Below are 15218 nucleotides of genomic sequence, written 5' to 3' on the forward strand. Positions count from 1 at the left end.
GGATTTTATAGTGGTGGGAGAGGAGGGATTAACCCCTACCGCCCTCTTTGCTAAGTATTGTTAGATCCTCTGTAGTGTATGTGTGTCTCATCCACTCCAAGCTGTCTGGTTCTGCCAGCAAAGTTTGCGTCTGCACATATATATTGTAAGTATGTTCAAGAAATAACAGGAGGAAAAAGAGAATGACCGTGCGTCATTTACGGTGGCGAGTGTGTTGAAGTGATTTAGTGTGCGAGCATGCCATGGTCCGCTGAACTTAGAAAATGAGCAGGCAGTGGTGGCCATGATTGTGCGCCTCCCTGACTACTTTATGAGCGTATTCAGATGTGTGCCTGTGCGCCATGTAGATGGCGGCGGGGATCAGTAGCTGGACAGAGGTAGATAAACAAAGCACGCAGTCTGTCATCTTCATTGTCTGTGTATAGCCTATTAATGTGCGTGTGTCTGCCCAGGAGAAGTGGACTTGACTTATGCTCACTCAAGTGTGTGTGTGTGTGTGTGTGTGTGTGTGTGTGTGTGTGAGTTGAGGTCAGAGCCCCAGCTGATAGACACAGCCGAGTGGTCTCAGACATGCGATTGTGAGCGAGCACGATCAACCTGTTGACCGAAACTGTCTTACAGTAAAACTCATTTGACATACATGCTCCTTACGAGTTGTCCATCCTGTCACTTTACTCCACACTGCTTCACAATACTTCTACTACTACTACTACTACTTTAAGTAACTCTGTAATATGCAGTAATTTTTTTTGTTTAGGTCAAAGGCTATTTGCACATGAGTTTTGTTGTATTATTGTGGGAATGCTTTATTCTCCACACTTTTTTTTGCCGACTAACAACTCCCACATAATACTTCCAATTTACATTGTTCAAATTTCAACTAGCTTCAAAAATTCACACCTCCCATCTAATTCCACATTACTTACAGTATTTGCACAATTTAACATTTAATATAAAGTTTTCCCCATTCATTTTCAATGGGACAATCATTGAACTTTTTTTAAGTATCACTTTCCACGCCCACTTCCATATATATAACTTATCATCATTACCAGGTGTCTGATACTGCTTGGTGGCACAGTTGGTAAAGCGCATTGTTCAGTAACTAGGAGGTTGTAATTTAATAATCTATCTCTCAATGTGCTTTCAGCATTCCCACGCAATTTCTCCAGAAATTGCACTTAGTCTAGTCTAAAACAGCTATTGATGCTAACCGTTAGCATATGAATGGCATTTTCAATTATATGTTAACATAAAGCTAGTGAACCATTCTTAAGATGTGTGATTAATGTCTGATTCTCTTTGTTTCATGTTTAATTTGACAGTGAACTTTGACTAGGAGAGCCCTCTTTTTTTTGATGAATTATTCACTAGGCTATCTATCAAACTGCTTCTTATCATGGAGTGATGTGATTTGAGTACACTGTCACCATAAAGCGTTCATGTCTCAGGTTTGCGTTCGCACATCAAAGCATTTTTTTTTTTTTTTTATAAAAAACAAAAATTCACCCTATATCAAGAAACCAACAATGTACTATTTAAAACTAATCAAAAATAAAGTTTGAATTGCGGAAACTACATTCACCGTCCATGCACATTTTGACACAGCTACTGTTTTTAAGTCAATCAAGAGCCAATTCATATTTATGTCATCACACAGGTCACACATAGGTTCTAAAACATGCCTGCGCCGATTATTTCTGGTTAAATTGCTGCTATTTTAGCTTCGATTGTGCCTGAAATGTAGCGCAAAATGTGCTAATTGCATGAAACAGTTCAAGAAATATTTACTAATTGATTCAAATTGAGCGTCTGCTACTCCATTTCTGAAGTTAGGGGTAGGCCTACTTAAACGTCACGGCCACATACATACACACACGAAAGGTTTTGTGTCAACTTGTGTACATGAATAGATAAGTATGATCAAATGGGTTTCTTGTTCTTTACACGTATTTATCCTATTATTAATTCTTACAATTTCACAAGTTGTGGTAATGTATTTAATATTTTCTAAATTCACATTCTGCTATTATCCATATTGCACTAGTATTTTGAATAATAATAATCATCATCATCATCATCATCAACAGTATGTTTAGAAAAATTAAGCTTCTCAATATAAAGGTAAATATACTTTGGTATTTTTGTTGTGCAGTGCAGCAGTCGAGCTGAGTCCTCAGACTCATGGCAGTCCAGCCTAATACTGTTATTGGCATAAAACTAGGTAAAGCAAGTTTATTTATTTAGCACATTTATATAAGGCAACCCAAAGTGTGCCGCAGATCATGAAGATAGGATAAAACAAAGAGACAAGTGAGAACATAAAAATAATAAAATGATCAAAGTTTAGGGGAACAATAAAAACACAAGTGAGTAATCAGCAAATAATGAAAGAAAATTAGTTAAAAGCATCTCTAAATTTGATCTCCCCTGCTGATCAGCTCTTTGCTTGAGATTTTAGCCACTCGTAATATTTCCTGTTTGGAATCAAATGACTTGCAGTTTGTTTGTGGTGTTTTTTTTTATAGTGGATATTAATCAGATGTTGAACTGTGGAATATAACAATTGTTAATCTTTAGCTACTTTGGCAAGAAACTGAAGCGTATTTATATTTGTTGTCAATAAAGATGCCACAATTGTCCTGGCACTTTCTTAGCTCTGTATGTATCGCTATTGGGTGATGGGGAATACCAAACAGTGCTGCAAAGATGGCTTGGGTTCCATACGTTGAGTGTTGACATCACGCATGTATGAGGCCTGCAATCGCCTGAAATTCAATTTTGTCTGCATAACCACCGTCGCTTACGTATGTCTGGTGTCTGTCCTCAAAATCCTCCCCCCCTCACGCTTTGTCGGTGGGTGCTGCCGAGCCCCAAGTAATCCCATGATGCCTGTCTATGGTAGGTGTGATGACCAGGCAGGGCGCAGAAAGATGTGATTCCCAGGTGAAAGGTGGGATAGACTTTCTGATTCGCTCCGGCACACTGATAGAGTTACAGCTCAATTCCGACGTCTGGGCCCTGCTGGTCTATCCCTCCGACTAAAATAGGACCAAGGAAGTAGGGAGGGGAGAGGAAGAATAGCTTCTTCTTTTCTTCTAAACTGTCGAGCTTGGTCAGCTTGTACAACATCACTTCTAACTGTGTAATTCAATCTAACCTTTAAAATTGGACTTATTGTTGACCTCATTGGTTCTTTCCACCCCTGTCTTTTCACTTGCCCCTTCAGTTTTCTGCTTTTGGCTTGTTTTTGTGGACACGGCAGTATTTCTGAATAAATCATAAATGGTTCAATAGCTGGCCCAAGATGCGCTCTGTCACTGGGGGGATCAATTGTGGAAGGACAATGGCACAGTGATGGCACTGACTGGAGGAGAGACAGGGAGGGCCATGTCGAGGTGATCCATAAACTCAGTCTGGCATGAGGATGAATGGGGAGGAGAACCTGTCCTTGCCCACATCTTGTCTCTCTGGAGAGAAACTGGTGTCAGTGTGCCCTACTTTTTGCCTTCTTCACGTCGACAATATACAACATTGTGTACAGATGGAGAAAAGGAATCATTTGATTTGATTTTGTTTGCTTTTCTTCCTTTTTTTTTTTTTGCCTCATCTTGCGGGATGAAAGCAAGGTTGTTGTAATGAATAACTAAAAATATTTCCTGACAATAAAAAAAAAATATATAAAAATCAATTCCCTACTTGCTATGCATTATTCATAGTGTAGTGAAAAGTTTTATTGAAATGTAATGCTATCTCGCCTACTGTATGTCTACACATTGACAGTTGGGTCGCCATGAGCATTAATAACCATGATTCGATGCAGTGACTTGCAAATATGTCAGTGTGATTGCTATCACACTGCACAAAACTGATCAATCCATTTGTCTTTTGTGAAAATATTGTTTTACACAATGCCGCATACTATAGAAGATGCAGTTAGAAACAGTTCACCAGTGCATTGATTTAAATTAAAAAATGACGATATTTTAACAAAACTAATACAGTTCAATGGTGGCACGGTGGGTGAGTGGTTAGCACGTCCGCCTCCCAGTTCTGAGGACTCCGGTTCGAGTCCAGGCTCCGGCCTTCCTGGGTGGAGTTTGCATGTTCTCCCCGTGCCTGGGTGGGTCTTCTCCGGGTACTCCGGTCTCCTCCCACATTCCAAAGACATGCATGGCAGGTTAATTGGGCACTCCAAATTGTCCCTTGGTGTGCTTGTGCGTGTGGATGGTTGTTCGTCTCTGTGTGCCCTGCGATTGGTTGGCAACCAGTCCAGGGTGTCCCCCGCCTACTGCCCAGAGCCAGCTGAGATAGGCGCCAGCACCCCCCCCCCCGACCCTTGTGAGGAATAAGCCGTCAAGAAAATGGAGTAAAAAATGTAAATTTTAGTGCATGTGCGTAGCAAACAACTAGCCTTTCGCGTTAACTCTCACACAACAAGTAATGACTGTTATATAGATAGACAATTCCGTTGAACTGCAGGGAAGAGCAGAATACAGTGGCATGCGAACAAGTAAGAATAAAAGACCAACAGCCCTTACAACAGCCCTGGATCACCTATGACGTTGTTGATAGACAAACTTGAACTGCGGATGTGCGAAGGGACATTCTGTGCTCTTAGGTACGGCCCCTCTGGCGGTCAGCATTGATTGATAGAACTCTCAGTTTCAAAAAGGTTGTCAGCGCTCCAAATTGTCTCTAAATGGTGGCATTTTTTTCCCTAAAATTTGAGCAGCTGATTCAAGTAAGTTTGAGCCAGTTAGATTATCTCCGTTACTAGGATCCGGTCCCTCAGACGAGCCTTTTAATATTCTTGCTTAACTGATCTGCAGATGGGAATCCTGAACTTCTACATTGTCTACAAAATGGATAATAACGTGTGAGGCTTCAAACTGCCAATGTAAGACTTTAATCATTGTCTCCTTAGTCTCACACTAAGCAGGCATTCAGACTAAAGGCTGAGTAGAGGTATCCTTCACACAAATGATGCTGAATCCTTTTCAGCAACCGGTTGAACGTCATCAGCAGTCCAACCTCGTATACAAACACGTACAACCGTAGACCGCATTTCAGGACTGAATAAGAAATGTCTTCACAGCCGAAACCGTACACGCTCTTGAAATTCAAATTCTTTGTCACCTATGCGGCACTTCAAAGCTCGGAGGTGTACGTGTTGACAGAGAATGGAGTGGCGTAACCGGCGAACAACGTTGTTATATGTGAATTATGTCCTAGTGGCACAAGCTGAGAGCTTTACGTCTGAGCAGTGGTGGCATCTACCCTGAAATGTGCATGAAATGTGCTTTGTGCTATCATGGCCAGTCACCTGCTTCCCTTCCGTACTTCCTGCAGGGCTACTGTGGACCAGATAAGAAATATGGACATACAGTACATGCAGTAAACCAACCACCCACACCTGTGGCCTCCACTTTACAAGGTCGTGTAGGGACACAGGAAAGAGACAGCTGAAAAGCTACAGCTATTGTAATTTACAGTCTCTTTAAACATTGTGATTTTTTTCCCCTCATTCCGATAAGTGCAAAGGAACATCTGTTTCATGCCAGAAGGCGACGGTCCGAGCTCTGCCACAATCACTGGCACTTGTCATAGCGGGCAAAAGAGATGAGGAAACTATCATAAAAGTGCCCCCGCCCCATTCTCAATTACAGCTCTACATTTCACTTGGATAAACAAATATTTTCCTCCATCTGGAGTATATGACACTGTTTGGCAAACTCAGTTTCATCATTCATCTCCATCTAGTTCACGTCAAATACACTGATTTCTGTTCTCTCCTAAATATGAGCTTGACCTTTCAGCTTGTCTATAATGTGAGGATTGGACTGAAAGAGGAATAATATGATTTTAATCAAACGTCATCCTTAACGTTCAGCCGATTGATCCACCAAAAAGTCCCTTACTCATTTCTGTGATGTGCATAATGAGCCATTAGTTGGACTGAAGTCGTAAGAACATTGCTGCAACTCGGCACTGAGGCCTCATTGACCATGTTAACATGCCATTAATATTCGCGTTAAGGTAAAAATTCTGGTTTATAACAGATTCCGAATAACCCGTTCACATGTATGATTAGACAGAGTAACACCCTACATGGTAATGTGATTGACCGTCATCTAAACTGCGACATAGACGTCATTTCCGCTTCTTATTTTATATTGATAAAAGGCATTATTTTCATATCACTCTCCACAATAATAAAAATTGTATTATTGTGCTGTGTCAAATGTTCATCACTTGTGTTTATCACTGCTTATGTATTTTCATTTGGTAGCACACGTCTGCGAGACACCTGCACATACAACTCTTTCCTCTATTCAAAAGATCCTTGCGAATAGAGCATGCGCAGAACACAAAACAATACCTTATTCAATCGAGGTATACAGATTGTGTTTATCTGACTGAATATTTGGGTTCGAAAAGGGGTCTTATTCGGGTTTTTAACTCATTCACTCCCAGCCATTTTCACAGAAGCAGTCCCGTTCGCTCCCGTCTGTTTTACTGGATTTTGACTGATTTTGCAAGGCCCACAGAATATTGTGTTCAATTGCTATAAAAGCATAGAACCTACCAAAAGAAAGATTAAAGTCTCTTCTTTCATCAGGAAAAAAAAGTATGTTTCTATCTGTTTCCTTTTTGCAGCAATTAGCATTAGAAGAGAGCTAAGTTTCATCAGTTTTCACAAATCTATTTAAAATTGTAAGTAATTGAGCTTTTTTTCTACATGGCCCTGGTTGATCTCCTTTGCTCTGCTGCCACCTGCTGGCCGTTTGTGTAATAACTACCATTTCTGCAACCGTTCTTTGCAGTTGAGAGGCTGCATCAAAGCCTTCTGTATGCTCTAGCATAAACAAGCAAACAAAACGTATAAATACGTCTTTGGGACACTTAGAACATTAAAAAAACGTATTTATACGTTATTTGGAGTAAATGAGTTAAAAACCTGGACTGGAGCATATTTGGGTTTTTCTGCGTTTGTTTGAATATTGGCAATATTCGGGTTTTGAAAGGGTTTTTAAACTGCATATAAACATAGTCATTGTCAGTCAGAGAGAAACGTTTGGTTATGTTAGTGTGTGTCTGTGTGTGAGAGAAGGAGAAAAGGCTCTGACTCTAAATCCACAGGCCATGCCAGATTTACATTTAAAGTAGTTTTAGCAAACGCCCCACTTGCAGATTCATTTTTTTGGCGGGGCTGAAGGGACGGGCTTATCTGTGAGTCATCAGTTACGCGCGCTGTGTCCAGATAGAAGCTCTGAGGTAGATGATGTGTCATATAATGCGACACTCTTGCTTAAAAGCCTAATTGCGTCACATGTGGACTCAATCAGCGCAGCATGTGTGTGTCAGTCCACAACTGGACATTTTCATGAATTTATAAAACCCCCGGACGCTCGGACAGGATGTGAAAAAGTGGTCTGAGGATGTTTGGCCACCCTACACTTGAAGTCTTTTCACTCATGGGATGCAAGGTTTTTCCTAGCTCAAATTGAGGCAGAGGTGGTACCATCCTTCCTGACTATGATGGGTGACTACCGATGCCAGGTATCGGTATTGTTGCCAATACCAGTCTTATTATAAGATATCAGTACTCACGACAGTGACAGATACCATTATCGGGCGCCCTCTTGTGGCAATTTTATGATCTGGAACTAGAAATTAGAAATTATATGAATACAACGTTGGCATTAATTTCATGCAATATTAAGGAAAAATGATATATTGGGGTATAAAGGTCTTTCTTTACTGGAGCACACCACCCCTGCCTCACAACCAGGAAATGGGCCTATGCAACTGTTGCTCCGTAATCTGTTTCTTTTTCGGTACAATAAAGTTAAAAAAAAAAAAAAAAAAACGGTTTCTTCTTCAGTTTTTGCTTCAGGGTGCACTGCTGTATAGCGCCTCCATAATGGTGCAACGCTGTAACTGCATTTAGAATACGTTGTTGCCGAGCACAATCAACACAGCTGGTGTGCTGCGGCTGTGTTGAGCGATATCAGTCTCTCGGGCTGGAGGCGGCAAGCAAATTAGGTAGAGGTGGCCGCCTCCAAATTTTGTATGTAGGAAAAACGCTGGGATGCATGTTGCAGTAGTTATCGACAGGGTAAGTAATGGCCGGCATCCGAGTGCTATTGATGTTCAGCCATGTCCACATGGAGCAACAGGGTTCCGAGCAACTTGGAGTATCCAGCATGTGCAAGTGCAGCAGTACCCAAGGGCATATTTGCGCCTCATATTTACTCTTAATAGGGTCAGTGTGTGTGTCACGCCAATCGCAGGCGTGTACTTGAGGAGGTGGAAGTGTTGTTGTTGACACACAAGGCTAATGGCTGAGATTGCTGAAGGCTCCAATGGGTAAATTAGAACAGCATGTTTCCTCCCTTCCAAGCCACTTCAGGCCCAAACCAGCTCGCCCTCCGACCTCCAAAGTCTCCGTGGACTGGCTCTCCGTCTCCTTCCTCTTCTTATCCTTTCCTCTTCCTCTCCTCAAATATCACCAGCTGAGCTTTCTGGAGAGAAAATAGAAAGGGTGGTATTAATCAACCCCAGGGCAACATGGGGAGTGGGGCAAAGTGGGGAACAGGGGCTGGAGTTTTGCTATTTCTGCTACACAGGCTCAACAAGAGATATGTTTGATTTATCTGAAACACAATTTAATAGCTATACAGCCAGAAGATCTTCATTCTTCTTATAAAAATAAGCCCGTATGCCGCATTCCACTGAGGCATGAATGTTTGTGAATGTTGATTTCATGTCAGAGTTCATTTAAGATTGCATCCTAAATGTTCTCTAAACAGTCTTAACGGTCTTTATTGTCGCAAGGATATTTTAACCCCCACCCCCCAAAAAAAAATAAAATAAAGAAACCTTGCGACAAGAAAACCCACTAAGGCTGTTTAAAGGAAACATTAAGACCATTTAGAGACAGTTTAGGAATTGCTGCGACCATGGAAGAACCCTGACGTGAATTCAATTATTGTTAAGCTTGTATCCCAATGAGGGGAAAACATTTGCGATACGAGTGAATGTTGGTTTCATGTCAGCGTTTCCTAAATATTCTCTAAATAGTCTTAATGGTTCTTTAAACAGTCTTAATGGTTTTTCTTGTTCCAAGGAAATTGTGTTCAAAATTGTTGTTGCAAGGAAATTGTTTAAAATTTCTTTGCAACAAGAAATACCTTAAGACTGTTTAGCGAACAATTCAAACTGTTTAGAGAACCAGTAAGACTGCTTAGAGAATGTTTAGGAACTGCTGGGTACTCTAAGGAACCCAAAGATGAAATCAACATTCGTTAGCATTACAAATGTTCGCCACTCATTGGCATATGGGCTATACCAATGGAAAATAACACCCTTGTGTTCCACTTGAACGGTTGAGTGGTTTTGATTCTACTAATAGCTGTCTGATTGTTTTCTTTAGGTTCGGAGCAACTGTGCACTTAGACTGAGAGCATGTGTGTGTGTCAGTCAGCCAGCACAGTTGACAGGATTTTACAAAGCATTATGAAGGATTCTGCTGTGGGTTCTTCTCGCTGATCCATGTTGGAACACGCGACTCAGACACTCACTTCACTTTTTTTTGCTGCATGTGTTTGAGCTCAGCCCACGAGAAGTGGGACAGGGCTCCCTCGCTTTGGCTTTATTACATATGCTCGACGTGTCACCAGCCTCATAAAGCCAAGCTACCCCTCCTCACCCTCCTCTGACTTTCTCAAATGAATAAATGTGATTGAGTGAATGCCATTACCTGGGTAAATGTGTGATTCCCGACGGAATGGACAAGCCTAACACCACCCTGAGGGTAAAGCTTATTATCATTGCAAACTCCTAAGAGGAGAGAGGCAGCTGTGGAGCTGGTCCGAGGTCCACATTTCCATATTAATCTGGCACATTTAGGCAACTGAGACAGAAGGCCGCCTGTCATGCTTGTATGATAACAGAGAATTTAGCTTTCCCCTCTCATGTATAAATATGTAGGATTCTGATAAGATTAATTGAATCACAGTGGCAGGAAAGGACTGGGAGGGAAAGAAAGGAGACACGTAATGTTGCCAAAACGTTCATTTGAGACTGGGGCGCTCTGTCTCAGAGGGTGTCCGAGCTTGCTCCTCTGGCTCCAGAGTTGCTCGAATTGAAAATAGCATCTACCTAACGGACCCTCAAAAATAGCTACAAGAAAAAAAGTTTTTGCACCCAGCCGATAAATATGGTGTGGAGCCTCTGACACCGAAGCCTCACCCCAATTTTCAGTGCTCTGGAGGAGATCAGATAGCCCTGTGTCATTTGATTTTCTGCCTTATCTCATCTGCGCCCATCTTTTTGTCCCATGCAGGGCTAACACACACTGCTTGTATCTTTTGAAGGGCAAAACTCTGAACGATATCGGAATAAACAAAACTATCCCGCTGTTTGGTACTGAGTGCTTATGTCTAATGAGTGCCCTTCATTTGACACGGAGGATGCAAATCGGAATGAGTACATGTTGTGTTTGCAGCAAACTTTATGACAACGCCTCCTTAATGGTGGCATAAACTGCTTCAGAACACATTTAAGATCCCATACAGCTCTGCGTCCTCTCCTCAAAATGACCAATAAAAGTATTTTTTTCTGTAAAACGTGCAGAGTGTTGAAGCAAGGACGGTGGTGAGTGCAAAGTGCAGAAACGAAAATTCTGGATGTGTGCTGGAGCCATACTGTCACCCAGCTTGACCTAATATAAATCCTGTAAACAAAGCAATGCAACAGTATGGATTATTTCCAAACCTATATGCAAGGGATATATTTCACAGAAACCTGACAATTAGGTAAACTCCTAATTGATCAAGATTTTTTTCATAACCAACAGCTTCAATGTGCCAATCTTGTTTTATTGTAAAACATTGAATACCTGTGAAACTATACAAATAGGTTGTTTAAACTGCATGAAGTAGATCTCTCAAATAAAAATCAAAACCCTATTAGTCATCTCAGACCTCTGTGAAGGGAGATAAGATAGGTGGAAAAGATCTGTTTTATTTTCAGGAATCGACCGATCCCCCGAAATTAAGGAAATCGGCACAGATTCCGATCCTGGCCGATCTATCATTGAACCCCTACTGACAATATACTGAATATATTTTATGTTGATCTGAAGTTATCATCATGGACATTTTGTGAAAGAAATAGTAAAAATATTCAGATAACATATTATATTGCAGACATTTTCATAAAAATATAGATTTTGATGTTTTGTTTTGTTTTTACGGTGTTTTGTTACAGTGTTCCCTCGTTCATCTTTTGCGGCCTCGCTATTTCACGTGTCTTTTTTTGTTGTTGTTTATTTTTTTACATACTTTTTGGTTTGTTTATTTTTTGGGGTTTTTGCGCGGCCGTACCTCTTGAACCCTACGTCCGACTGGTGACATAGGGGCATACGCGGATTCGTCTCGCCGAGACCAACGTTGTCTGCCCATTCACGCCATGACATTGCATTCCGGAGAGAGAAAATATATACTGTGCTGTATAACAAGTAAATAAACAAAATAAAACAAAGTTTTAATGGGATCAAATGACTGTAAATGGAAAAAAAAGAGATTCAGCATTCACAATAAACTAAAAAGTCACACCAAAACAAAAAAAATATTTATTAAATGAAAAAAATACATACTGTCCTGTATACTGTAATATTTTTTTTAAACCATACTTTTAATGGAAGAAAATTAATGTAAATGAAAAAAGAACGTATGATGAATGAAAAAACATTTATAATAATTTAAAAATCATGCCAAAACGAAAAAAACAAAAAAACAAAAACGAAAATATCTGTATAATTAACAGGGCTTTTTTATTTTTTTTTTCAACAAATTAACGAGGATTTCCATTATCGTGGGTAGTTTTTGGAACGTAACACCCGCGATAAATGAGGGAACACTGTAATGTCAAACTAAACCATTTTTTCTCACAGGACCATCATGCTAGACAACATATTGCTAAAGTCACACAACAAACTACTTTTCCAAAAATCTAATCCACTAAAAAGGGCCAAAAGCTGACTAAGGCTAATGCAAAACAATGCTGGTCCTGGGGACCCAAGTTGACAACATGGCGTACATCACATGATGTGAATTTAAGCAAAGACATACAGTAAGTGCAAAAAGTGTCCAGACTTCTTTTTATTTTTTTTTATGTCTTTGGGTAAGTGAGATGCTAGCAGGTGCCGTTCATTCAACAGATGAAAGCAAGGGAAGAGAGACTTTCCTTTGCTGGCTCAGAATTGACTGGAGGCAAAAAAAACAACAACAACAACAACAAAAACAGAAGTCAGCGGAGAGTGGTATTCATGCAAAAATGTAGAAAAATAAAGGAGGGAGTGTGATGGTCTGTGAGTGGCGTCTCTCATTAGAAAGTGTTGTCTGGGGCCACAGAGGAGGGACTGCGGGGACCCCAACCAGCCCCTCCCTCTCCCTTCCTAGTGGCCCCTGAGAACGTGCCGAGGAAGTGATTGATGAGTAATACCGAGACAGACGTGCGCCGTGGGCCCCAAAGGCATCCCTGCAAAATGATGCGCACTGTTATAAATAAACATTTCGGAAATAAATAAATAAAAACCAAAACAATGCAAAACAATCGCCGGGGTTTGTTATTATGGAAATCGTTCCTTGAGACAAAAATCTACTCGGCTTTTGTTCTTTTCTTTGATGAGACTTTTTCTATTTAGGTGTGCGTGTGTTGTGGTTGTGAGTGATGAGCTCAAAGCTAACAAGACCCAGCAGCTGACTGGATGTTTCTCTGTCTCTCTCCTTCGCTTACTCCCGCTCATTCACGGCGAGCCGCCGCGCACTCTCATTTGGGAGCGCTCCAAATCATCGCAGCTGTGCGAGCGCGTGCGTTGGGTGCGCGTGCGCGCTCGCGAGTGCGTTTGGGTGTTAAACTGATGTGCGAGCGCGGCATATGCGCCGTTTCCGCGATACGGGGGCCGAGTCACAATACGCAAACACGCACGCATCTCCGTCCAACTGCTCGCTAATTGTTGAGTGACTTGTAAATGTTTTATGTTACACTTTCTGCTAATGTTCAACACTCAGCACCAAATGTCTCGGTTACAAATCCAAGCAGAGAGGCAGATTATCGTCAAATAGTTACATTATATCATGATGAGCCTCCGGGCTGTGGTCTGGTGGAGGGAGAATGAATTATGAATGGCGAGTGAGGGAGAAGCTTCTCTTTCTCTCTTGGGATTTCAAACAGCTGAACTCATTTAGATTGGATGAATGAGAGATAAGGAAGAACGTCTGGCCCTCGCGCATTTTGCTAGAGAGTCACTGAAGCCGCCCTGAGACAGACACGTTGATTGCGAAATTCATGCTGCAGGTAGCTTTATTCATTGCCAATGGTGAATAACCATAAAGAAATGGTATCATTAAAGTCAGTGGTGCATTGCCTTCAGACTGACGTCGGGACTTTTTGTGTGTTTCTTCAATATTTCTCCTCTGCTCTCTGTCTTGTCTGCAGGCCGCAGAATGGGTCGATGATATTGTACAATAGGAAGAAGGTCAAGTACAGAAAGGATGGCTACTGCTGGAAGAAGAGGAAAGATGGGAAGACCACACGGGAGGATCACATGAAGCTGAAAGTGCAAGGAGTTGAGGTGAGTGGGCTGGCTCGAATTGCATAAAATGTGGGAAGCGCTGAGGGTCTGTTTTGGAGCGTTTCCATCAAGCAGTGCAGTTTACGTTAAGGTGAATATTCCTGGTTTGATTGACTAAAGTTAGAGGGCCAAACGACAGACATGTTTCTGTTAAGGTGTGGTAGCTAGTCATTTCTGTTGAAAAATGAGAATGGAAAATATTAGTACAAGGGCTGTTTTTATAGATAGACCCATGTTTTTTTTCAGGGCCGATACCGATACCTATTATTAGTAGTTCGGGAAGCCAATAACCGATTTGGAGACAATATTCATTTTCAGTTAAAGGGGAAAACAATATTGGCATCAAAATGCAAAATACATAAATATATATGCATGCAATTTCTGGCTCTTTACCTTGTTGACATGTCTTTAAGCATGTTTATTGAACAACCTTTGGGATTTGCAAAATTTGAAAGAAAGCTTTGTTTTAACATGCTAAAGGTCAGGTTAAAAAGTTAAATGAAAACTTAAGCAATTAATTCGATCACTATAGTTTTTACAGTAAACAAAAATTTCAAAATAACTCAAATGTGAAACTTTCAATTAGTGATGAATACCAGAAATCGGTATTGGTCCAATACTCAATATATTGGGCCTTATTTCAAGGTACTAGTAATCATGACAGCCAATACTGTGGCTGTTTTATGATCAGGAACGGGAAATTAGAAATCGGAAGAAGAGAAAATTGCCTTTAATCACATGTAATTTTCAAGAAAAATGTATTGTAATATAAAGGTGTTTCTACTGTCATTGTTTTTTGGGGGAATTTTTTGTATCAAAAGTACTAGTTGTATCGTTACTTGGTACTGGTGATTACTCAAGAGTACTCGTACTGGTATCGGTCTGAAAAAAAAAAAAAAAAAGTGGTATCGAACATCCCTCATTTCAGACAGTTCCTATGGTTGCATGTTAAAGGCATCGCGTATTAAGTTAAGTGAAAATTGAATAGCTCACTGAAATTAACAATTTTAAATTGATCTCCTATACATATATATATATATATATATATATATATATATATATATATATATATATATATAAATTCCATTATTTTCTGTAATGCAATTAAATAAGCAAAAATGCCATACATTCTGGAATCATTACAAATCAACTGAAATATTGCAAGCCTTTTATTGTTTTAATATTGCTGATTATGGCTTTTTTTTTTTTTTACTTGGTCTGAGGAAATATTCTAATATTTTGAGATAAGATATTTACTGATACTGAAAATGCCATAATCAGCAATATTAAAACAATAAAAGGCTTGCAATATTTCCGTTGATTAGTAATGACATGGCATTTTGCTTATTTAATTGCATTACAGAAAATAATGGACTTTACCACAATATTTTAATTTTCTGAAACAGTCCTGTATATATATAAATGAAGATTGATCCCAATATTTGTCAAAATGTCGAATATCGGTGCCATAATCAGCCCGGCCGATCTCTATCTATCTTCATGATAATAAGCAGACTTATACCAAACAAAGAAAAACATCATGCGGGATGTCCTCCATTATCCTATCCATGTT

The 15218-nt window shown here is 40.3% G+C and overlaps 1 protein-coding gene across 5 annotated transcripts in view; it reads left to right on the top strand.

Moving 5' to 3' along the window:
- The window catches only part of camta1a (calmodulin binding transcription activator 1a), a 374375-nt gene that overhangs the window by 199359 nt on the left and 159798 nt on the right, over nt 1–15218 (top strand). For all 5 annotated transcript variants that reach the window (XM_077512905.1, XM_077512906.1, XM_077512903.1 and 2 more), the window contains exon 5: nt 13510–13645. In XM_077512905.1, coding sequence (XP_077369031.1) covers nt 13510–13645 — 136 coding nt within the window. The remainder of the gene's footprint in view (nt 1–13509; nt 13646–15218) is intronic.

This window comes from Festucalex cinctus, chromosome 2 (assembly GCF_051991245.1).
Source record: "Festucalex cinctus isolate MCC-2025b chromosome 2, RoL_Fcin_1.0, whole genome shotgun sequence".
Taxonomy (NCBI): Eukaryota; Metazoa; Chordata; class Actinopteri; order Syngnathiformes; family Syngnathidae; genus Festucalex; species Festucalex cinctus.